The sequence below is a fragment of the Ranitomeya imitator genome, chromosome 4 (genome assembly GCF_032444005.1).
Source record: "Ranitomeya imitator isolate aRanImi1 chromosome 4, aRanImi1.pri, whole genome shotgun sequence".
Classification (NCBI taxonomy): domain Eukaryota; kingdom Metazoa; phylum Chordata; class Amphibia; order Anura; family Dendrobatidae; genus Ranitomeya; species Ranitomeya imitator.
Genome location: NC_091285.1, coordinates 508,181,488 through 508,206,635, shown reverse-complemented (window position 1 = coordinate 508,206,635; position 25,148 = coordinate 508,181,488). Strand labels below are relative to the sequence as shown.

Below are 25,148 nucleotides of genomic sequence, written 5' to 3'. Positions count from 1 at the left end.
ATGATATTCCCTCAGGATGTTCATGTCCTAAGACTGTCGGGGAACAAAGTGGCAAGTGAAAGTCAGCTGCGTTGGTCCCGGAGATAACAATAGGATATTTTTTTTTATTACTGGACCCATTATGAATAGTATTTCAAGTAGGGTAAGTCACATTTAGACTTGGTTCACATGAGCATCTTGGATTCTGTTTAGGCTAGGTTGACATTGCATTAGGGCAATCCGTTAAGCGTATAGCGCTAGCGGATTGCGCTAACGCAATGTTTATTTTGGGTCCGTGTTCACAGTCCCCGCTAGCGCAGATCCCCGATCTGCGCTAGCGAGGCACGGACCTCGGACGTACCTCGGACGCTGCAAGCAGCGTCCGAGGTCCGTCACAAAAGAACGGCACATCGCTAGCGCGTGCCGAAAATGGCATGCGCTAGCGATGCGCTACAGGCACAAATCACATTGCTGTCAATGGGTGCGCTAACGGACCCATTGCACGGCGTTAATTGCAACATTTTCGCCGTGCAACGCAGTCCGTTAGCGTTAACCCATTAACGCAATGTGAACCTAGCCTTAGTTCCTTGTGCTTATGTTTGAGGTTTGTTTTTTTTTTTTAATGGATTCAGTTTTCCGAGATAAGGTTTCTAAATCTCCTGGATTACAGGTCTCTTTTAAGTAAAGGTCACATTAAGCGACGCTGCAGCGATATAGACAACGAGCTCGTCGCTGTTTAGGTCGCTAGGAGACGTCAAACACCGGCAACAGCAGAACGATGCAGGAGCGATCCAGTGACGTACTTATCGCTCTTGCTGGTTGTTCGCTCCATGAAAAACCATTGCAGGCATCGTTGCTTTTTCTGTCAAACATGACGAATCACGCCGACCTGACAACCAAATAAAGTTCCGGACTTCTAGCTACGACCAGCGATGTCACAGCGGGATCCTGATTGCTGCTGCATGTCAAACACAATGAGATCGCTATCCAGGACGCTGCAACGTCACGGATCGCTGTCGTTCTCGTTGGAAAGTTGCTCAGTGTGAAGGTACCTTTAGTCATCTGTGTTGTTTATGTAAGAATTTGAGGTTTCAATAAACCAGTTTCCCTACTAACATGATATATTGAAGCGCTATGACTTTGACTCATAGAAAGAACTTGTTCTTCCCTAATGTTAGCTTAGGGAATAGCGGGGAGACACTTAGATTAGTCGGGCAGCAGAGTGTAGGATGGATTGGAGTGGTGCCAGAGTGCTAGAGTGGAGTCCAGAGAGTAGGAGGTTGCAGTAGTCAGGGCGGGAGATAAGGGCATGCACTAGTGTTTTTGTGGTGTCGTGGTCAAGGAATGCGCGGATCCGGGAATTATTTTTGAGTTTGAGATGGCAGGAGGAGGCAAGGTCTTGGATATGTGGCTTGAAAGAGAGGGCAGAGTCGAAGATCACTGCGAGGCATCGGGCGTGTGGGACTGGGGAAAGTGAGCAGCCATTGACATTGATGGATAGGTCTGGTGGAGGGGTAGAGTGAGATTGGGGAAAGATGATGAATTCTGTTTTGTCCATGTTCAATTGTAGAAAGCGAACAGAAAAGAAGGCTGAAAGAGTAGACTGACAGTGCGGGATTTTGGTAAGTAAGGAGGTGAGATCAGGTCCGGATAGGTAGATCTCCATGTCATCGGTGTAGAAATGGTACTGCATACCGTGGGATTCTATGAGCTGTCCAAGGCCGAATGTGTAGATGGAGAAGAGGTAGGGTCCTTAAACAGAGCCTTGAGGAACACCGACTGACAAGGGGCGAAGTGAGGAGGTGGTGTGGGGGAGCGAGACACTGAATGTTCGGTCTGTCAGATATGATGAGATCCAGGATATGGCCAAGTCTGTGATGCCAAGAGATGAGAGGATCTGTATCAGAAGGGAGTGGTCCAGGAGAAGGAGGACAGAGTAGTGTCGCTTGCTCCTGGCAGTTAGTAGGTCATTGGTGACTTTAGTTAGGGTAGTTTCAGTTGAGTGATGGGGACGGAAGCCAGATTGTAACCGATCAAAGAGGGAGCAGGAGGAGAGGTGGAAGGACAGTTCAAGATGGACGTGTTACTCCAGTAATTTGGAGGCATAAGGGAGAAGAGATATCGGGCGATAGCTAGACACAGAGGATGGGTCGAGGGAGGGCTTTTTGAGGATGGGTGTGATCTTGGCATGCTTGAAGGATGAGGGGAAGACACCTGTTGTGAGTGAGAGGTTGAAGAGGTGCGTTAGGGTTGGGATGAAGACTATGGAAAGGTTAGGGATGAGGTGGGATGGGAGCGGGTCGTGCGTGCAGGTGGTGAGGTGTGATCTTGACAGGAGGATGGAGAGCTGATCTTCTGTCATGGTGGAGAAGCTGGTTTTGGAGGAGCAGGGTTGAGCAGCTAAGAGGGGCAGTGGGCGCTGTGGGCCAAAGCTTTCTCTGATCGTATCGATCTTCTGTTTAAAGAAAGAGGCAAAGTCTTCAGCGGAAATGAGCGGGAAGGGAGGGGCTGCAGGGGGACGGAGTAGAGAATTGAAAAGCTGTTTAGGGTTGTGAGACAGGGAGGATATGAGAGATGAGAAGTAAGTTTGTTTTGCGGCAGAGAGCATGGACTTGAAGCTGGCGAGGGACTGCTTGTATGCAGTGAAGTGGTTGGCAGAGCGGTATCGCTTCCATCTCCGCTCAGCGAGCCTGGAAGCCCTTCTCAGTTCTTTGGTCAGCCAGGGCTGCCTGTTGAGTGTACAAGTTTTGCTATGCATGAGCGGGGCGGCTGAATTGAGTGTTGCTGTTATTGTAGTGTTATAAAAAGTGGCAGCAGCATCTGTGTCATGAAGGGAGGCTATGTCTGTAAGAGGGAGAAGGGACTCAGAGAGTGATTGTAAGTTGAGATGTTTGAGATTTCTGCAAGGGTGAGTGAGTTTGTGGAGTGGGGTTGCGCACTAGGAGAGGAGAGGGAAGAGAATGTCAGTAGGTTGTGGTCAGACAAGGGGAGGGGTGTGTTAATGAGATTAGTAAGGGAGCAGAGGCAGGTGAAGATGAGGTCCAATGTGTGGCCATCTTTGTGAGTGGCCTCAGAGGACCATTGAGTGATGCCAAAGGAAGCAGTCAGTGATAAAAGTTTAGAGGCAGCTGAGGTGGAAGTGTCAATGGGGATATTGAAATCACCCATGATGATAGTGGGGATGTCAACAGAGAGGAAATTAAGTAGCCAGGTGGTAAGGTGGTCGAGAAAGGTGGAAATGGCTAGTTCTGGGGGGCGGTAGATGACAGCCAGTTGGAGTTTGGAGGGGGAATAGATGTGGACGGAGTGCACCTCAAACGAGGGAAGAGTAGCGGAAGGTGGTAGCGGGATTGGAGTGAAGGAGCAGGTGTCGGGCAGGAGCAAGCCAACCCCTCCACCACGTTTGTAGGTGGAGCGAGGGTTGTGAGAGAGGTGAAATCCGCCATAGTAAAGCGCAGCCGGGGAACTAATAAATTAATAAAACAAGAACAATCTAAATGCTTTTACAACTAATTTAACAAGTGATTTCTCCAAATTTAAAGCAAAATAACACTTTTAATAACTACTGCAGTCTTGGAATTCTTCAACTTCTTCAAGATATAAATATCTTAGTACTCAGTAGAGCACCGTTGGATCTTGTGCCCTGCTTCAGACGTGATGAATAGCCATACAACAGCATCTGGCAGTAATCCTGAGGAGCCTTGGCCCATCCCCCTATTTTCAAATTTCTAAAGTCAAATAATTCCTAACTAAAGATACCTGGGGAGGTCAATGAATATGAAGCAATAACATGTGATCCCCGGCCACACTATGCATTGATATGATATACAGTCCCAATATGTACATCAGTGAGATACATTAGTTATACATAGGTAACAATCTGTAGAATAATGGGAGACATTAGAACTAACCATAATAATAGGTCTTTATTAGTGATGAGCGAGTATACTCGTTACTCGAGACTTCCCGAGCACGCTCGGGTGTCCTCCGAGTATTTTTTATTGCTCGGAGATTTAGTTTTCATCACCTCAGCTGAATGATTTACATCTCTTAGCCAGCTTGATTACATGTGAGGATTCCCTAGCAACCAGGCAACGCCCACATGTACTTATGCTGGCTAACATGTGTAAATCATTCAGCTGCAGCAAGAAAAACTAAATCTCCGAGCACTAAAGAATACTCGGAGGACACCCGAGCGTGTTCGGGAAATCTCGAGTAATGAGTATACTCGCTCATCACTAATAACCATGTATCAGACCTTTGTTTGTTCAACCATGAATCTGTTTCTGTCTAATGTGTATGGTCACCTTTAGAGTCAGTTCACTAACTAATCTTTGGCAGAACATAGCTGAAAATCCATAGCAAATTCCACATGTGGTACATTCAGATTTACAGTGACATTTAAAAGAGGATGGCTTCTACAAAAGGATAATGATCCTAAACACGTGTAAGGATCCACAATAGACTACCTCAAAAGATGCAAGCTCCAGATTTTACAATGGCCCTCACAGTCCCCTGATCTCAACATTATTTAAAATCTGTGGCTAGACCTGAAAGTAGCAGTGCATGAAAGATGACACAGGAATCTCACAGAACTGGAAGAATTTTCTAAGGAAGAATGGGTGAAAATCCCTTAAAACAAGAATTGAAAGACTCTTGACTGGCTACAAAAAGCATTTACAAGCTGTGATACTTACAAAAGGGGGTTCTACTAGGCACGTACCATGCAGGATGCACAAACTTTTTCAATGGCCTATTTTCCTTCTTGTCATTTATAAAATGTAAAAGATAATGTATTTTTTGTTTGCCTAAAATACAAAGGTTATGTGTCGTCTTTAACTTTAGGCCTTTTAGAGATCATTTAATTTTCAGCTTGCTTAACTGTTCACAATAACAGTAATTTTAACCAGGGGTACCCAAACTTTTACATGCCACTGTATGTATTTTTTAAATATGTTGTTATAGCAGTGATATATATATATATATATATATATATATATATATATATATATATATATATATATATATATATATATATATATTTTAATCTTTTTCAACTATTCAAATCTGCAGTTAAATCCACAGTAAATTCAGATTGATGAACCTTCACTGTCATTTGCAGCAGATTTTCAATTTGCATTCAATGCCATAAACTGCAAAAAAAAAGTGTGAAGCCAGCATTGTTTTTCCTCTGCAGTGTATACCATATTATGTCACGGGAATCACATTGGTTTGGCTTTCTCTTTCTTTAGCTACCTGCAATGAATTTGCATGTTGATTTTCTTCAACCCTTCTTATCAAAAGACGCCCCTGTTAAGGTGTTAACTTCAATGTTCGACCCCAGCATTTCTGTGAGGTGGTTGCAGTTTCATCTTTGTTACATCTTTGTATCACTTTTTGTAGCGTATTCTAATTGATAAGTTAAAGGGACACTGTCACCTGGATTTGGAGGGAACAATCTTCAGCCATGGAGGCGGGGTTTTGGTGTTTTTGATTCACCCTTTCCTTACCCGCTGGCTGCATGCTGGCTGCAATATTGGATTGAAGTTCATTCTCTGTCCTCCATAGTACACGCCTGCGCAAGGCAAGATTGCCTTGTGCAGGCATGTACTACGGAGGACAGAGAATGAACTTCAATCCAATATTGCATGCAGCCAGCGGGTAAGGAAAGGGTAAATCAAAAACCCCAAAACCCCGCCTCCATGGCTGAAGATTGTTCCCTCCAAATCCAGGTGACAGTGTCCCTTTAATAATTGCTGATCTTCTTGTAGCCTTCTCCTTTCTTGTGTATAGAAATAATTTTCTTTCACAGGTCTTGTGACATTTCTCTTCCATATGGTGCTATTGTTGACCGCATGAAATGTGAAGGGGTTTACTTTAATTAATGTCCTTTTATAGTCAAAGGTCCATTGGATAAATGCTTAATGAATAATTCGATTTTCCTGTGGTTTAATTCCTATTAATAAGTATTTTGTTGTCTAAGGTCTGCAACATAGCCTTGAATTAATTTGCTAAGAAAATAACTTGTTCTGGTATGCAAAATTACAAATCATGTTTGCAATCATTTGTACTTAGTATTATGGTATACCTTTAGAAAATGTTGTCTCTAAAAGGAAACTAAGGGTTTTCCTGACAAAACTGTTGAGGTATACTGGTTTATGGTGAGCAGTGTGTGTGTGTGTGCGTGCGTGTATACATATATGTGTGTGTGTGTGTGTATATATATATATATATATATATATATATATATATATATATATATATATATATATATATATATATATATATATATATATATATATATATATATATATATATAATGGTAAAAATTAAGAGACCACTGCAAAATGTTCAGTTTGTCTGATTTTTCGCTTTATAGGTATATTTTTAAGTAAAATGTAAATTGTTCTTTTAATCTATAAACTTCTGACGTCTCCGAATTTCCAAGAAATACATTTTGTATTTTTTTTTCTGAAAAAGAAAAATGGTCAAAATAAATTAAAAAACAGTGCTTTCAGACCTCAAATAATGCAAAGAAAACAGGTTAATAATTATTTAGAAACCACAATACTAATATTTTAACTCTGGAAGAATTCAGAAATCAATATTTGGTGGAATAACCATGATTTTTAATGACAGCTTTCATGCGTCTTGGCATGCTTTCCACCAGTCTTTCACACTGTTTTTGGCGCAAAAATGTAAGCAGTTCTTCTTTGTTTGATGGCTTGTGACTATCCATCATCCTCTTGATTACATTCCAGGGGTTTTCAATGGGGTTCAGGTCTGGAGATTGGGCTGCCCATGACAGGGTTTTGATGTGGTGGTCTCTTAATTTTTGCCATAGGTGTGTGTGTGTATATATATATGTATATATACCATATATGTGTGTGTGTATGTTTATATTATATACATACATACACATGTATATACACTTCTCAGCACTAAAAAATAGTTCCAAATAAATTAAAGGAAACATTAGTTTTCATATATAAATAAACTTGTGGAATTTTAATTAATTGTGCATGTCGAACTCTGGTTCAGGTCTATGCAAAAGTTACAACTACAAAGTTTTCAATTTGCATATATGTTTTCCATAAAAAATTTATATTCTCTTTATTTAAATCTTCCATAGAATAATTGTAAACTTTCAAGGAAGAACATATGACAAGCAAAAGTTTAAGAAAAAAAAAAAGTTGTCATGCTTGACAATTTATATGAATTTGGAATCCAGGCTTTGTGAAAGTTAGTGAGATTCCGGCACCATTTCATATGCATCATCATTCTTCGTGCTAGCTTGGAAAATATTCAGTCCAAAGCTTAAATAAAGTAAATAAAATAAAGGTCAAAAGAAATCTGCAGAAAACAGGATTAAAAAAATAGTTTTCAGTCAATAAATTTAAAGCCACTTGGGAATGAGTTTCTGGTTGTCTTCCACATCTGTGTATGTTTTTTTTTTTTTTATATTCATCCTTAAACTAATATAATAGTTAATTTTCAACATTAATAAAAAATATAAAAGGGAGGGGATTTTATTAAACAATTATTCTATACATAAATTTACATCCCAGAAGACCTTTTTCAAGGAAACCTGTCATCAAAATTTATTCTTCTTTTATTAGCCCCTTAATACCTTTTTTTAATCATGCCTGTATTGACCATAAAAGCTAAATGTAAGTGTTTAAAAACTAAGTTTATTTGTCTTTGCTCTCTCTGTCTGCGGTCACTTGACTAATCCGGGGTCTCTGTTTATCACCGACACTGTACATTGGTAGCACGCCCACAGCAAGTGTAGCTGACATCTTCTTTTCTGCATCCTTGCATTATTTTCATCAATTAACAAAATGCAAAGCAAATGAACAAAATAGAAATCTAGATCAAATAAATATTTGGCATGACCTCCCTTTGCGTTCAAAACAGCACCAATTCTTTTAGGTTGGGTACACAAAGAGTTTGAAGTCACTTTGCAGGGAATTTGTTTCAGACATCTCCATGAAGTCCTACACAGAGTCAATGTTGAGATCAGGGCTCTGTGGGGGCCATATTAATAGTTACAGGAGACCTAGATCTTTGGGCTGAAGATAGCTCTTAAAGGGAACCTGTCACCCTCAAAATCGAAGGTGAGCTAAGGCCACCAGCATCAGGGGCTTATGTACAGCATTCTGTAATGCTATAGATAAGCCCCAGATGTATCCTGAAAGATGAGAAAAAGAGGTTAGATTATACTCTCCCAGGGGCGGTCCCGGTTCGGTTCTGGTCCGATGGGCGTCGCGGTCCGGGGCCTCCTATCTTCATAGGATGACGTCCTCTTCTGGTCTTCACGCCGCAGCTCCGGCGCAGGTGTACTTTGTCTTCCCTGTTGAGGGCAGAGCAAAATACTGCAGTGCGCAGGTGCCGGGCCTCTCTGACCTTTCCCAGCGCCAAAAGGAGTATATGGAGCGCTGTTGGTGCTCATTGCTTACTCAGTGTCATATGTCAGAAATATTTGTTGAGGTCCCCCATACCACAAGATGTGAATAGACATTTAACATGATATAAATCTTTGCAAAATAAAAAAATAAATGTAGCTACAAAGGGAAAAATAAAAAGATGGTTCCTATCATTGAGCATTGATGTCAGTAGTAAAGCCTGGGAGCGTTGCATCAGACATATATTGGTACACAAAGATCAAGGGGACTGCTGGATCGCAGGGGAAAAGACGAGTTAAGAATAGTTTCGTTTGTCAGTTTCTAATTTTTGCTGCTGTTTTTTTACTTCTTTTTTTTATGTTGAATGATACCTTTTACAATTTTTTTTGGCATGTTCGATTTAATATGGTACCCATAGATATCAAGATATAAAATATCAAAAATTGTTTCAGATGAAAAGTGGTATACAATGCATATCGTAGGTATGAGAGCAGCATACAAATTCATGATGGTTTCAATTATTATTATATTATTAATATTCACTATTAATTCACAGCAAAAGAAGGAAATATTTTTTTGCTTTCTTCTACAGGAGAGATCTTATCTGAGCCCCCAAACAACAAGCTTGACAAGTTTAATGGGACTTTAATCTGGAAAGACTGCAAGTATTCTCTGAATAATAGCAAGATGCTTTTGAGAGGATGTGTCCTAAGAAATACTGAATGGTGCTTTGGGATGGTCGTCTTCGCAGGTATCCTGTTCATTTGTAAACCCTTACAAATGTTCATTCATCCAAGTCATTTACCAAACTTTCCCCTATTTGATGCTTATATGTAACTCTCAGTACTATTCCCCAATAATGACTGTTTTCACAGGGCCAGATACTAAATTAATGCAGAACAGTGGGAAAACCAAGTTTAAAAGAACCAGCATTGATCGACTAATGAACACTTTAGTTTTATGGGTAAGTTGGGACTTGGCAGAAACCGGTTTTCTCTAATGCATGTGTGCGATATTTTGACACTTATTCTTCATCCATACTTTGAGTCCGTTTATGAGAAACAAAGAAGATCAATAGCAGAAAAGGACTTTTAATCTGGCCTTATATAATTTTCCTTTTTATTGTAATTCCTGTCTTGTTTTAGTTGATTTACCCACAAAAGCTAGGCATCACTAGAGTTGGTGCTAATGCATTTACAGGACAAGTGGCCACATCAATAATCTATGGTCAGTGGAGAAGCGCCTCCAACCTGCCAGCATCCGCGGCTCATTGGTTGAGTAGCTGGCCTGGTGTGATGTCATCATTCCAACGTGACGCACATGTGATGTCGCATCAGGCTTGCCCATCTAAAAGTAGACTCACACTTGCCAAGAAGTAGGAGGAGGTTCTCAGGGTTCCTGTCCAGTGGCCACAGATTATTGGCATGGCCGATGAATTAGGTCTTGCAGATCGATTTGCACCTACTCTAATTATCACTGATCTACCAGATGGGTAATAAATGTCTGATTGCTGGAACTCGCACCACACTACCAGTTGATAGAACCAGTGTCAAAACTCCCTGTTCTTCACTTTCTATTAATTTTTCAACCACACCTGCTGGATTTTTTCATTTTTACAAAATTTGCCGTTCTTTCAGTAAAATAATAGTTTCTGCTTTTGAGCTCCCCTCTCATTTAGTTCATATTGTGCCGCTTTTTTGTGGTATGCTTTTTTTATTTACAAATAACTCCTTACTGAACCCTTTTTAAGGGTTGCCCAACCCTAATTGAAAAGAGAAAGTATGCACAAAGCACTGATCCTGCACCATTCCTCTTTCAATGCATTCTGGGATCCACGCCATTCACTTCTGTTTCGGGAGGCCAATATAACCTATTCACTGCTGAGGCTAACGATTGGCTGATGTGGTCACATGTCTGTCTGAACTGAACAAGGAGTACAGACAAGTACATCTTGTCTGGTTTAAACAACTTGTCACTGCTGCAGACAATCACTGGCTGCAGCAGTGATTAACGCATCACCGCTGTTGACAGTGATTGGCTGCTATGCTAGGCCTGTTTGACCAGCCAGAACTGGTTGTATAGAGGCTGACAGAGGAGCTGGACAGCATTGGAGAAGGATTTTTAGGCGATCGTCAAGGCATGCTTTATTATATTAATTTCAAGATTGGAAATAAAATTAGGTGAGCAACCACCTTTAAGTATTTGCTTCTTCCTTTCCCTTGCTTCCAGATTGTGCGTCTAACATTTGAAAGGTTGTATTGGTGAAGATCTACAATAATCGTGATGTCTATATTCCAGATATTTGGCTTCCTGGTATGCATGGGAATCATTCTAGCTTTTGGGAACTCCATCTGGGAGCATCATGTTGGCAGCCGTTTTCGAGTCTACCTACACTGGGATGAGCTGGTGGACAGTGCTGTGTTCTCAGGATTCCTTACCTTCTGGTCGTACATTATCATACTGAATACGGTAGTGCCGATATCTCTCTACGTAAGGTAAGCCCAATCACACACATGGGGAATGAAAGGCAGAGACTTATGTCCTCTCTATATTTGTTCTGCATTCCTAATTGATAGTTGTAAGTCAATTTAGAGAGTTTGTGCCTTTTATAAAATACCAAATCTTGGCTGCCTGCAGAGATTCGAGAAGCAGCACTTCATGTCATACTGTATTTACATCAATTTTAGTTTCTCTCCATAGTGTTGTCTTTTCTGTGACCTTCTCTAACTCAGACCTCCCTCACCTATATTGAGATGAAGCTTTCATAGTAAAACTAGCTTTCTTGGTTTTCCTTGTTAGAAATAACCATTTTCATTGAATTGTGTCAATGATTTTGTTTCCTTCCTGCTTCACTCAACAGCCAGCAGGTAAGCAGTGGGGGCAGCATTGTCACTCCTGCACCTGACCACCCAGGCTTGGCATTCCTCATGTAACAGTCACTGTAGCTTTGTCCCACTGTACGATTCACCCATTATCTTGTTCCTTGTTTTTATTTTTTTTCTCATAATTGTGTGCACATTTTCCTTATAAATGCCCTTCTGTAGAATAGTTTTCTAGATATGCGCTTAGTCAAGTGTATAGTGTGTTTGTGTAAGTGTGTATCTGTGGGTACACGGACACTGTAATAATTGCGAGTGTCTCTAGACAAATGTGAAATTAAATATTTACAACCGTAACATGTAAACATATCAATTTATGGTTCATTTCTTGCTCTTTTCCCCTTGTATGATATTTATGTTCTTGAATATTTTTTTTTTTATTATTTCTGTACAATTAGGTAATTCACTAGTAATTGTTATAATGTAATTTTCGTACTTGATAGGAGTATTTTGAAGCTTTTATTACATACTAGTACATTGGATGGTGGCAGTGTGCTTGTTGCATGATCTCAGGTCACACACCACATACACAATATTTTGGTTTTACTGTGTACATAAGAAGTTAAAGGGAACCTACCTCCCTTCCCCTTTCCCCCCCCTCCCCAGGCATTTTTAACCAAAAGCGCCACCTTGTGCAGCACTAATACTGCATTCTGTCAAGGTGGCTCTTTCACTTGGGGTCCCTGCCAACTCTGAAATAATCGTCTTTAGAATTTGCCCCTCATACCTGCAGTTTGTCAAGGGGGCATGTCTTTACCCCCTGACACAAACGCCTCCCAGTTGTCACTCAGGGCCTCCGGGCGCCACCTCCATTTCCTTCCTGAACGTCCCCGGCACCTGCGCTGTAAGTTCCCATCATGTGATGGGAGTCGAAGGGCATCGCAAACTGCGCATGCCAGAAAAAAAGCTTACAGCGCAAGCGCCGGGGACTTTCAGGAAGGAAATGAAGGCGGCGCACGGAGGCCCTGAGCGACGGCTGGGAGGCGTTTGTATCAGGGGGTAAAGACATGCCCCCCTGACAAACTATAGGTATGAGGGACAAATTATAAAAACGAATATTTCAACGTTGGCTGGGACCCGAACTAAAAGCGCCACCTTGACAGAATGCAGCATTAGTGCTGCACAAGGTGGCTCTTTTAGTTAAAAACGCCTGGGGGGTGACAGGTTCCCTTTAATATCTAAAGCTAAATACATTGCTAACAGGACCTTTGATTGTCTTGTAATGTCTAAATCTCCCATAATCACTCACCTTCTTTCACCCCCATAGTTCCTTCTACTCCGTCAACAGAAATAATGACATTCATAAGACCACTGTGGCTTGTGATTGGCTGCAGCAGTCAATTGACTTGAACAGCGGATCACTGGATATTTCTCTGATGACATGCTTTTCAACTCACCTGACTATTACAGACAATTACAGGCTGCAGTGGTTCTCTGAATGAGGGAAGTTAATTGTATTACTTCTGGTACTGGCACAGGTCACAGAGCAGCCTGCTTTGGATTCATGAAGACATCGCAGTATCGGAGATGAAAAAAACCCAGGCCCTCGATCAACTTTCTTTGTAGTCGGGACAGCCACACCTAATGATTGCATATCTATCTGTAAGATATATGTCTGAAAAAAAATCTGACCAACATCTCCCAACAAAATGAAGAAAATGTGAGCAACTACAAGCTGCAGTGGCTGTAATATCTACAGCAGTATACAGTGTGCACCAAGCTATATGCAAACATTGCATTTAAGAATTATGATCTGCTTACTGCCACAAAGACTTAGGTACTTGGGGTACTTAGCAGAGAAATTATCCAATTCCTCTGTACCCACCAGCAACAATATAGCAACTTTTCTGGATTTGGGTCTCTTAAGGGTATGTGTAGACGATCCAGAAGTGGCAGTGCTTAGGATGCAGTACATGTCCCCTGCGTCCAAAGCGCTGCCGTCTATTGAATGCAGGTGAATCTGGCTGTGTTCATTGAACCGTGCGGATTTACTGTGTCCAGTACATTCTGTTGGTGACATTTCACCAGAAATTGACATGCTGCAGTCTGGAAAGATGCACCGAATTTCCGTCTCCGCGGGTGATCCATGGGAGTCTGCTTATGCATAGTGAGCATGACATTTCTTGAAATCCCATCCACTATACTGTAAAATCTGGGTGCTGCGGGTTGGATGTTGCACAAGTACACAACGTCCAACCTGCAAGGTTTACTGATTGTGTTCACATACCCTAACTCTGTCAGATATACCTCTCCCAGCCTAAAGCCCACAAATTTAAAGCACAGAAAATATCCAGAACTAATTAGACAAAGGTGTAGATTGTAGGATGCTCAGCCAAATATCAAGTCTAAGTACCTCAATTTTCGAACTATAGTCTATATGGCAGCAATGTGATGCAGTAAAGTCCTGATGATGGTGCGAGAGCCAGACTATCAATCTGGGCATGCGCTGCCTCCAACAGTGACTGCGACTGTTGCTAGATCTCTGGGGGGGGGGGAAGAGGGTCACATAGAGACGTGATCTTCAGTCACTGACAGGAGGCCGGCGGTGGGAGGATTAAGAGAGCGAGAGTCTGGAAGCTGTAAGTACAGGCCAAGCATCCTGCATTTGCAAGCTCATTTGCTTAAGCATTCACTGATGGATTTCTAGAAATCGGAGATACGGACCTAGAATAGGGAGGTATGGAGGTGATCAACATTTCAGATGCTTTACATAAAAGACATTACCGTAGTTAATAGTTTATAGATCTTCTGACGGTTTCCCTTTAACTTGATGAGTTATCACTTTGCAAAAAAGAAATGGCGAACCATGATAATGTCGTCTTGTAGTTCATGCACACCACATTACTGTTGAGCCGGCAAACACCCGCGTGTGAATCTGACAGGTAAACCTTGGCTTTAGCTTTGATGCTTTCTTCATGTACTGTTAGGCTAGGTTCACATTGCGTTAGGGCAGTCCATTTAGCGCATAGCGCTACGGACTGCGCTAACGCAATGTCCCAAAAGGGATCGCGTTTGGCGATCTCGCTAGCGCAGACACCCGATCTGCGCTAGCGAGGGACGGACCTCGGACGCTGCAAGCAGCGTCCGCGGTCCGTCCGAAACTAACGGGACATCGCTAGCGCGTGCCGAAAATGGCATGCGCTAGCGATGCGCTAGAGATCCGTTAGCACATTGCCGTCAATGGGTGCGCTAACGGATCCGTTGCATGGCGTTAATTGCGACAATTTCGCCATGTAACTGAGTCCGCTAGCGTTAACCCATTAACGCAATGTGAACCTAGCCTTAGACTTTTTAATATAGTCTCTATTCCTCCCTCTAAAACATACTTCTTCATAACTAAGTTGGTCACCTTGGACTGATACTAATAGGATGACATTTCTGGGTGGTAACGCAAACGATGTAAAATCTTTTCGTTTTTCCCCTCTTCTGGACACATTGTTCTAATTTGTCAGCATTCTGTAATACGCACCTGTAAAAGCAACTTGTGCAAGCTAGAAATGATAAGTCCTAATTTCTTCCATGACTTGTATCAGCCATGTTTAAGGTGTCAAGAAGGAAGGGGGCATGTATGTGCGCACGCCCCAGTCCTGTTCTGCTCACTTTCCCAGCAGGAGCCTCCTTTTTAGCATGCACATAATTTGTAGCATCTTATAATAAACAGACTTCTTTTGTGTATAAAATATGTTTTTTACAAGGCCAAGTGGAATACTTTCATGTCACAGACTACAATGTCGAGCTAAATTCATTTTGAGCCCAGTTTCCAGCATTTTAAGTGCGTTGCAGGGTCTTTAGCTCGGCCTCTCATGTCTACACATGCTATTTTTCTCTTATATCATCCATTTTTTTACGACATCTGAGATGGGTGGGTCAATGCGCTTATTGTCCAACAAGAGAATCCTCACACACTTCCAAGACACAACACTTTCTTGTTTTCTCTTCTTTTTTTATCATCTTCGTCCAGCTCCATTTTACCGGCTTTTATTATTAATTGGCTGTATTATTTTACACTCGCAGAATCTCCAAAACACTTTTAGCTTTTGGCTCCGTCACTGAGTAGCTTGCAGCAATACGATGTGGAAAAATACTACAAGGTTTACATCTCTTTATATTTAGATGTGAGATTATTTCTATAAACTTTACACGGGGCGAGGAAAAGGAGAGAAACACAATGGCTATATAGGACGCTAACTACAACCATTTTCTTCATTATTACCATAGTTACCATTTCACTAAAGAATACGATATTGGAGAAAAATCAAGACTAAAGACAAAAAAACAAGACATCCTCTGTATAAATATACCAATCAAAGAACATAAACTGTTTCTTGTCTCTTAGGTTGTATTATAGTTAATCTCAGATTTAATTCTGACTTCATTTTACCATGTCAATTCCTTTTTCAAGACGTTCTTTCACTATTTGTAGGAGGTATTGAAAGTGTAATTATCGCATCCACAGGCAGGCAATAGAGATCGGCAAGGATGATGCCCGCCCTATGCGCCATTTAATGGCTGCCCATTCAAGCATCTGTTAGACCAACATAACTCTGATGTTACCAAATTGCATAGTTAAATAAAGGAGGCTGGAAAAAGATATAAGTGTAATAGGGTCTTATCCAGCAACGAATGAGAACGGTGCAAGGAGGTGCTCACCTGATGGTGTTGTGCGATACACAACAACTAAAGTAACTCAAAATGTCAGCTGCTGCAGACCCACGGGTGAAAACGAGTGTAATTCAATACTGGACAGAAATGGGTTAACAGCGCTGCCGCTGAGAACCAATTGAAGATTCTAGGAGACCGATGAAGTTTCTGTGCGATTTATTTTCAATGCGTTTCGAAGTCTTCCGGCTTCATCAGGTGGTTTGTCCTGATGAAGAAGTCGGATGACTTCAAAACGCGTTGAAAATAAATCGCATGGAAATGTATTCATTCTCCTGGACTCTTCAATCGGTTCTCAGCAGCAGTGCGGTTAACCCCTTTCTGCCCAATGTTGATTACGAAATTGCGCACAGTGCATAGAGGTTCATAGTAAATCAGGTCGGCTGTAAGACCCTGTATTGCAGGTTATGTAGATGCTTTGTGCACCTCTATTTGGCACAGTGTTTCTCTGGGCTAACACTAGCTTTTTATACAACATGCCACAATATTTGTTTGGAAACTGTGATAAAATACCTCTTAATGTTTATATGTGAAAATCCAAGACCCGCAGAGGTCCGGTATTAGGCTGTCCTATTCAGGATCCACATAGTACTCCATAACTCCAGAAGACTCCAGCAAAATGTATCAGGACTGGTGTTATATACTCTCATCAGAGAACAAAAAGATAGATAAAAAAAGTATTACTTAAATAAAATAATATATAAAAATACTATACAAAAAGTGCATTGGCGGTTTCAACAGGACTGCCATCAGAACTTACTGGCCTATAGACTGATGATACCTCCAACTCCTAAAGCACAAACATGGAAAACAGCTGTAGATATACAGTTCAGACCAAAAGTTTGGACACACCTTCTCATTTAAAGATTTTTCTGTATTTTCATGACTATGAAAATTGTAAATTCACACTGAAGGCATAAAAACTATGAATTAACACATGTGGAATTATATGCTTAACAAAAAAGTGTGAAACAACGGAAAATATGTCTTATATTCTAGGTTCTTCAAAGTAGCCACCTTTTGCTTTGATGACTGCTTTGCACACGCTTGGCATTCTCTTGATGAGCTTCAAGTGGTAGTCACCGGGAATGGTTTTCACTTCACAGGTGTACCCTGTCAGGTTTAATAAGTGGGACCATCAGTTGTGTTGAGCAGAAGTCTGGTGGATACACAGCTGATAGTCCTGCTGAATAGACTGTTAGAATTTGTATTATGGCAAGAAAAAAGCAGCTAACTAAAGAAAAACAAGTGGCCATCATTACTTTAAGAAATGAAGGTCAGTCAGTGTGAAAAATTGGGAAAACTTTGAAAGTGTCCCCAAGTACAGTTGCAAAAACCATCAAGCGCTACAAAGAAACTGGCCCACATGAGGACCATCCCAGGAAAGGAAGACCAAGAGTCACCTCTTCTTCTGAGGATAAGTTTAGCCGAGTCATCAGCCTCAGAAATCGCAGGTTAACAGCAACTCAGATTAGAGACCAGGTCAATGCCACAAAGAGTTCTAGCAGCAGACACATCTCTACAACAACTGTTAAGAGGAGACTTTGTGCAGCAAGCCTTCATGGTAAAATAGCTGCTAGGAAACCACTGCTAAGGACAGGCAACAAACAGAAGAGACTCTTGTTTGGGCTAAAGAACACAAGGAAATCTGTGCTTTGGTCTGAGGAGTCCAAATTTGAGATCTTTGGTTCCAACCACCGTGTCTTTGTGCGGTGCAGAAAAGATGAACGGATGGACTTTACCTGCCTGGTTACCACCGTGAAGCATGGAGGAAGAGGTGTGATGGTATGGAGGTGCTTTGCTGGTGACACTGTTGGGGATTTATTCAAAATTGAAGGCATACTGAACCAGCATGGCTACCACAGCATCTTGCAGCGGTTTGCTATTCCATCCGGTTTGCGTTTAGTTGGACCATCATTTATTTTTCAACAGGACAATGACCCCAAACACACCGCCAGGCTGTGTAAGGGCTATTTGACCAAGAAGGAGAGTGATGGGGTGCTACACCAGATGACCTGGCCTCCACAGTCACCAGACCTGAACCCAATCGAGATGGTTTGGGGTGAGCTGGACCGCAGAGTGAAGGCAAAGGGGCCAACAAGTGCTTAGCATCTCTGGGAACTCCTTCAAGATTGTTGGAAGACCATTTTCGGTGACTACCTGACAGGGCACACCGGTGAAGTGAAAACCATTCCTGGTGACTACCTCTTGAAGCTCATCAAGAGAATGCCAAGCGTGTGCAAAGCAGTCATCAAAGCAAAAGGTGGCTACTTTGAAGAACCTAGAATATAAGACATATTTTCAGTTGTTTCACACATTTTTGTTAAGTATATAATTCCACATGTGTTAATTCATAGTTTTGATGCCTTCAGCGTGAATGTACAATTTTCATAGTCATGAAAATACAGAAAAATCTTTAAAAGAGAAGGTGTGTCCAAACTTTTGGTCTGTACTGTATAACGGAAATAAATCTGAATGTTTAGCACTGCATGAACGGTGTGGCCTTTTTGGCATACTTTTCAAAACTTAGAGACTAGGAGGGCCACGTTGTCCTCTGCAGAGAAGACTACATTGTGGAAGCAATGTATCAATTGAATTCTACAGGTGCTTCTCGGTAAATTAGAATATCATCAAAAAGTTAATTTATTTCAGTTCTTCAATACAAAAAGTGAAATTCATACAGCTGTGGCCAAAAGAATTGACACCCCTGCAATTCTGTCAGATAATACTCAGTTTCTTCCTGAAAATAATTGCAACCACAAATTCTGTTATTATTGTCTTCATTTAATTTGTCTTAAATGAAAAAACACAGAAAGAATTGTCCTAAAGCTAAATTGGATATTATTCCACACCAAACATAAAAAGGGGTGTTCAAAACAGCTGACGTGTCACGGCTTTGATGTAGGCTCACCGCCAGAGCCCACATCAAAGCAGGGGATCCGACCTCCGTAGTAATAGTACGGCAGAGGTCGTGAAGGGGATCTGACCTCGGACGTACTATCCTATCCGAGGTCAGAAAGGAGTTAAAAGAAAAAGTGGGCACATTTTTGCTGTACCTTGCCTATAAATGATCAATAGTGTAAATACATTTATAATATACTGTTATCTATCTATCTATCTATCTATCTATCTATCTATCTATCTATCTATCTATCTATCTATCTATCTGTGTTTGTATGTATATATGAGATCTAGAAAGTTAAAGGTCAAATAATCACCTTGAAATCTAGATCATGCTCCTTAAACTATTCCTGAACAAATGTTACTCTGTAGCAGGGCGTATAGGGAATAGGTCACTTTCATTGGGAAATGCTGTGGTGTAATTTGTCAGTAGCAATGCTTTAGCTATGTGGTACCCATGGACCTCCGTACACAGCAAGTTATGATGCACTACGTGTTCGGATGCCTTTTTATCATGGCCAGCACTGACATTATTGCAATCTGTGCTACAGAAGTTCTTTGGATCTCATCAGACAAGCTAAACTCTGGCCGCCACACACATCAATGGACCTGGTAACACTTGATGACCCTCCTTGGATCGCGTTTAGTAGCTACTACTGATGAGCGAGTGTACTTGTTGCTCGGGTTTTCCCCAGGACGCTCGGGTGGTCTCCGATTATTTGTTAGTGCTCGAGATTTAGCTTTTGTCGCCTCAGCTGCATGATTTACAGCTACTGGACAGCATGAATACATGGGGGGATTCCCTAACAAACAGGCATTCCTCACATGTATTCATCCTGTCTAGCAGCTGTAAATCATGCAGCTGTGGCAACGAAAACTAAATCTCGAGCGTGCTGGGGAAAACCCGAGCAACGAGTACACTCGCTCATCACTAGTAGCTACTAACCACTACATCCAAGGAACACCCTACATTTTGGAGCTGCTTTGACCCAGTAGTCTAGCCATCATAATTTGGCACTTGGCAGTCGCTCAGATCCTTATGCTTATCCATTCAGTCTGCTTCCTCTACATCCATTTTTAGAACTTGACAAGGGCCAGTGTAAGATTATAAACATTGTTATTCATTGCACTTATCGGTGATTTTAATGTAAAAGGGGGTTTTCTGATATGAGACAACCCCTGTCCCCTCATCTTCAGTTTGTTTGTTTCTTAAAAAAAAAAACAACTCGCTGTCCTTTACTTCTCCTTCTTGGATCCACCTCTTCATTATCCACCACTTCATTATCTGCAGTGCTCAACTTGAGCAAAGCCCCTGAACGTAGTGATTAGCTGCAGTGGTAATGATTAGTGCTGCAGATAATAACAGACACTGAAAGCAGTGGCAGAGCCTTGGTGCTAGGCCTGGGGAGAATAAGTTTAGGAAAGTTGTTTTGTTTGTTTTTTTTTTTTTTTGAAAAGGAGTCTGTCACCAGGTTTTTGTTTTCCCTACCTGAGAGCAGTGTAATGAAGGGGCAGAGACTCTGATTTCAGCGATGTATCACTTACCATATATACTCGAGTAAAGCCGAGATTTTTAGCCCATTTTTTTTGGCTGAAGTCCCCCTCTCGGCTTATACTCGAGTCATACCCGGGGGTCGGGAGGGGGAGCGGGGACTGTCTAATTATACTCACCTGCTCCTGGTGCGGTCCCTGCAGGTTCCTGGCTCCCCGGCGCCCCAGCTTCTTCCTGTACTGAGCGGTCACATGGTACCGCTCATTACATTAATGAATATGCTGCTCCACCTCCCATAGGGGTGGAGCCACCTATTCATTACTATAATGAGCGGTAACGGTGACCGCTCAGTACAGGGAGAACCTGCGGTGCCGGGAAACAGGGACCGCGCTAGGAGCAGGTGAGTATAACGGGGAGGGGGAGCACTGCGCGATATTCACCTGCTCCCTGTTCCGGCACCACTCCGTCTTCAGCATCTTCTGCAGTGATGCTCAACTCAGAGGGCGCGATGACGTGGTTAGTGCGCGCCCTCTGCCTGAACGTCAGTGCAGAAGACGCTGAAGATGGAGCGGCACCGGAACGAAGTTAGGTGAATATTGAAAGTGCCGGGGGCGACGGAGAGGTGAGTATGTGATTTTTTTTTTTTTTTTTTATCGCAGCAACAGCAAATGGGGCAAGTGTCTGTATTGGGCCATAATCAACGTTTGTGCAGCACTATATGGGGCAAGTGTCTGTATGGAGCATCTATGGGGCCATAACGTTTGTGCAGTACTATATGGGGCAAATATGTTTGAGTATCTTATGGGGCCATAATCAACATTTGTGCAGCACTATATGGGGCAAATATCTTTATGGAGTATCTTATGGGGCCATAATTAACGTTTGTGGAGCATTATATGGGGCAAGTGTCTGTATGGGGCATCTTATTGGGCCATAATCAAGGTTTTTGCAGCATTATATGGGGCAAGTTTCTGTATGGAGCATCTTATGGGGCCATAATCCACATTTATGCAGCATTATATTGGGCAAATGTGTCTATGGAGCATCTTATGGGGCCATTATTAACCTTTATGCAGGATTATATGGGGCATATTTTAATATGAAGCATATTATGGGGCCCATCATAAACTTTATGGAGCATTATATGGGGCTCCTGATTCAATATGGATATTCAAAAACACTTAACCTACTGATGTCTCAATTAATTTTACTTTTATTGGTATCTATTTTTACTTTTGACATTTACCGGTAGCTGCTCCTTTTTCCACCCTAGGCTTATACTCGAGTCATTAAGTTTTCCCAGTTTTTTGTGCCAAAATTAGGGGGTCGGCTGATACTCGGGTCTGCTTATACTTGAGTATATACGGTACCTTACTTTATTGCTGCAATTTTGATACAAATTTTATCTACTGCAGATCTACCAGTATTGCTCTCTATGGCCTCTCCCATCACCACAGATTGGCCGCTTTCTGCCTATGCAGAGTGTACACAGAAGACTGCCAATCAGTGGTGGGGTTGTAGCTGGACTCCCTGGCAGCAGGTTTACTAGTCCTCTAGTGATGATTTCCTGCTGATAAAACGGGGTTTTGTTTTTTTTTCTCAAAACTACAGTAAGAGGTCCATTAAGTGGTACATCGCTGGAATCAGGGTCTCTGTCTCCGCATCATTCTACTCTGAGTAGGTGACAGATTTACAGGTTTCCTTTAAAACAAACTGCAGCCGAGGGCAAGGGGTTTTCCGGTACTGAAAAACCTCTCTAATGGTTTTACCTTCACAATTATGATTGTATTTTCATGCAAAAAATGTGACTGGGTTACAGAAAATGTTTTCTCTTGTGAAGTGATGCACTTAATGATAAATCGCTTAGAATGGGGTAACTAAAAATATAATTCATCATGCTTTTCCATAGATCTCATTGTGAAAAGCATGCTTATATATATACATCACCCCATCAATCTTAATATAAATGTTTTCCCTATGTCATTATTATTTTAATCTACATTTCATTGATTTTTTAATGCCAATACTTGGCTGCAATTCACTAATTTGCAATTGTACCTTTGACAGTGTTGAAGTTATTCGACTGGGACACAGTTACTTTATCAACTGGGACCGTAAAATGTACTACTCTAAAAGAGGCACCCCCGCCGAGGCTCGGACTACAACGCTTAATGATGAATTGGGGCAAATAGAATATATTTTCTCAGACAAAACCGGGACACTTACGCAAAACATCATGACATTCAATAAGTGTTCAATTAATGGAAAACTGTATGGTAAGTACAGTAAATTAGACACGAACGTTGGGCAGGTTTTCCAACTATTTCTTCTCTAGAATTGGTCTTGGGTTTTTTTATTTTTCCAGTGATTACTCAGGACCCACTTGTTCCCAATACTTTTTATGAAGTATTGCGGCACCTCCATATAATTCCTTGTAGTACATTATAGATCTCCGCTCCCTGGACCCATGTGACTATAATTTATGATGTGCAAGCTAAAATTTAAGAGACATTATATAAGCCGGACCTACTCCTTACCAACACCTGTCATGTCATTAGCCCCATTCAGACAGCTGTTTCAGGAACACACAGATGGAATTCAGATCCGAAATGGACCAATTGCATATCTGATGTAAAAACAAGAAGAGAGGCCCAATGATTATTATGATTATTATTTTTCCTTATGTGTTGCTTTCTAGATTGGTGGAAATAAAGCACATAATGCAGAAAATCCAGGAGAAAAACACGACTTATCATCCATAAGATGCTCCATATGTCCGTTTTTGACATCCATATGGCTTTCATCTTATACACGAATAATTAAAAAACATAATAAAGGGCCGAAATCGGTTTCCTGTGTTAACCCCTTCAAGTCGCGGCACTTTTTCGTTTTTGCGTTTTCATTTTTCACTTCCCTCCTTCCCAGAGCCATAACTTTTTTATTTTTCTGTCAATATGGCCATGTGAGGGCTTATTTTTTGCAGGACGAGTTGTACTTTTGAACGACACCATTGGTTTTGCCATGTCTTTTACTAGAAAACGGGAAAAAAATTCCAAGTGCGGTAAAATTGCAAAAAAAGTGCAATCCCACACTTGTTTTTTGTTTGGCTTTTTTGCTAGGTTCATTAAATGGTAAAACTAACCTGCTATTGTGATTCTCTAGGTCATTACGAGTTCATAGGCATCTAACATGACTAGGTTATTTTTTTATCCAAGTGGTGAAAAAAATTCCAAACTTTGCTTTAAAAAAAAAAAAAAAATAAGTGCCATTTTCCGATACCCGAAGCGTCTCCATTTTTCGTGATCTGGGGTCAGGTGAGGGCTTATTTTTTGCGTGCCGAGCTGACGTTTTTAATGATACCATTTCGGTGCAGATACGTTCTTTTGATCGCCCGTTATTGCATTTTAATGCAATATCACGGCGACCAAAAAAACGTAATTCTGGCGTTTCGGATTTTTTTCTCGCTACGCTGTTCAGCGATCAGGTTAATGCTTTTTTTTTATTGATAGATCGGGCGATTCTGAACGCGGCGATACCAAATACGTGTAGGTTTGCTTGTTTTTTTAATTGTTTTATTTAGGATGGGGCGAAAGGGGGGTGATTTAAACTTTTATATTTTTTTTATATTTTTTTCATATTTTTAAAAACATTTTTTTTTTACTTGTGCCATGCTTCAATAGCCTCCATGGGAGGCTAGAAGCTGGCATAGCCTGATCGGCTCTGCTACATAGCAGCGATCATCAGATCGCTGCTATGTAGCTGAAATGCAGGTGTGCTGTGAGCGCCGACCACAGGGTGGCGCTCACAGCAGGCCTGCATCAGTAACCATAGAGGTCTCAAGGACCTCTATGGTTACCTTCCTGATGCATCGCCGACCCCCGATCATGTGACGGGGGTCGGCGATGACATCATTTCCGGCCGCCCGGCTGGAAGCGCCGGTTAAATGCCGCTGTCTGCGTTTGACAGCGGCATTTAACAGGTTAATAGCGGCGGGTGAATAGCGATTTCACCCGCCGCTATTGCGCGTACATGTCAGCTATACAAAACAGCTGACATGTCGCGACTTTGATGTGGGCTCAGCGCCGGAGCCCTCATCAAAGGGGGAGACACAACATGCGCCGTACTATTACGGCGCATGTCGTGAAAGGGTTAATAATGGATATGGATAGTTACAAACAAATCTCATAAGGATGAAGTTTGTACGGCATCTGTTTTGTTTGTTTTTTTAATCACCCATTGAGTTTAATGTGACCCTTAGAGTATAAGATACTAAAACAATTCCCTATACTATATCCTTTGTTGTTCGCTCGGAATTTCCTGAACTCTAAAAGCTAATGTCAGTTGGACATCACTAGGTTTATTTCAGAACTGGTTTATAATTATTTTTTTTTTGAGTTGGAGTTTAATTATTATATGAAAATATTAATTTGCATTTAGATGTAATTGAAGCTCACTGAAGTATGGAAACTCTTGTCTAAACTTGCTGTAATAGCTTAACTCCTTTACAAGTAGGACAATTTGTGTTTTTCCTATATTCCATTCCTCCTCTTCTTTTTTTACCTGTTAACATGGCTGTATGAGGACTTGTTTCTCTACGATTTATAGTTCTAAATGACTCCATTCACTTTAACATGTAATGTACTGGAAAAAAAAAAAACATTTTGACTGTATTCATGGACCCAGTTGCATGACTTTCCAGGTATATAAATATATATATATATATATATATATATATATATATATATATATATATATATATATATATATATATATATATATATACACATACATAAACACACACACACACTAGCTGAAGAGCCCGGCGTTGCCTGG

At 41.3% G+C, this 25,148-nt stretch overlaps 1 protein-coding gene across 2 annotated transcripts in view; it reads left to right on the top strand.

The window, feature by feature from the left end:
* The window catches only part of ATP8B4 (ATPase phospholipid transporting 8B4 (putative)), a 372,592-nt gene that overhangs the window by 239,918 nt on the left and 107,526 nt on the right, over positions 1–25,148 (top strand). For both annotated transcript variants that reach the window (XM_069766048.1, XM_069766049.1), the window contains 4 exons: positions 8,977–9,135; positions 9,260–9,348; positions 10,683–10,879; positions 22,383–22,591. In XM_069766048.1, coding sequence (XP_069622149.1) covers positions 8,977–9,135; positions 9,260–9,348; positions 10,683–10,879; positions 22,383–22,591 — 654 coding nt within the window. The remainder of the gene's footprint in view (positions 1–8,976; positions 9,136–9,259; positions 9,349–10,682; positions 10,880–22,382; positions 22,592–25,148) is intronic.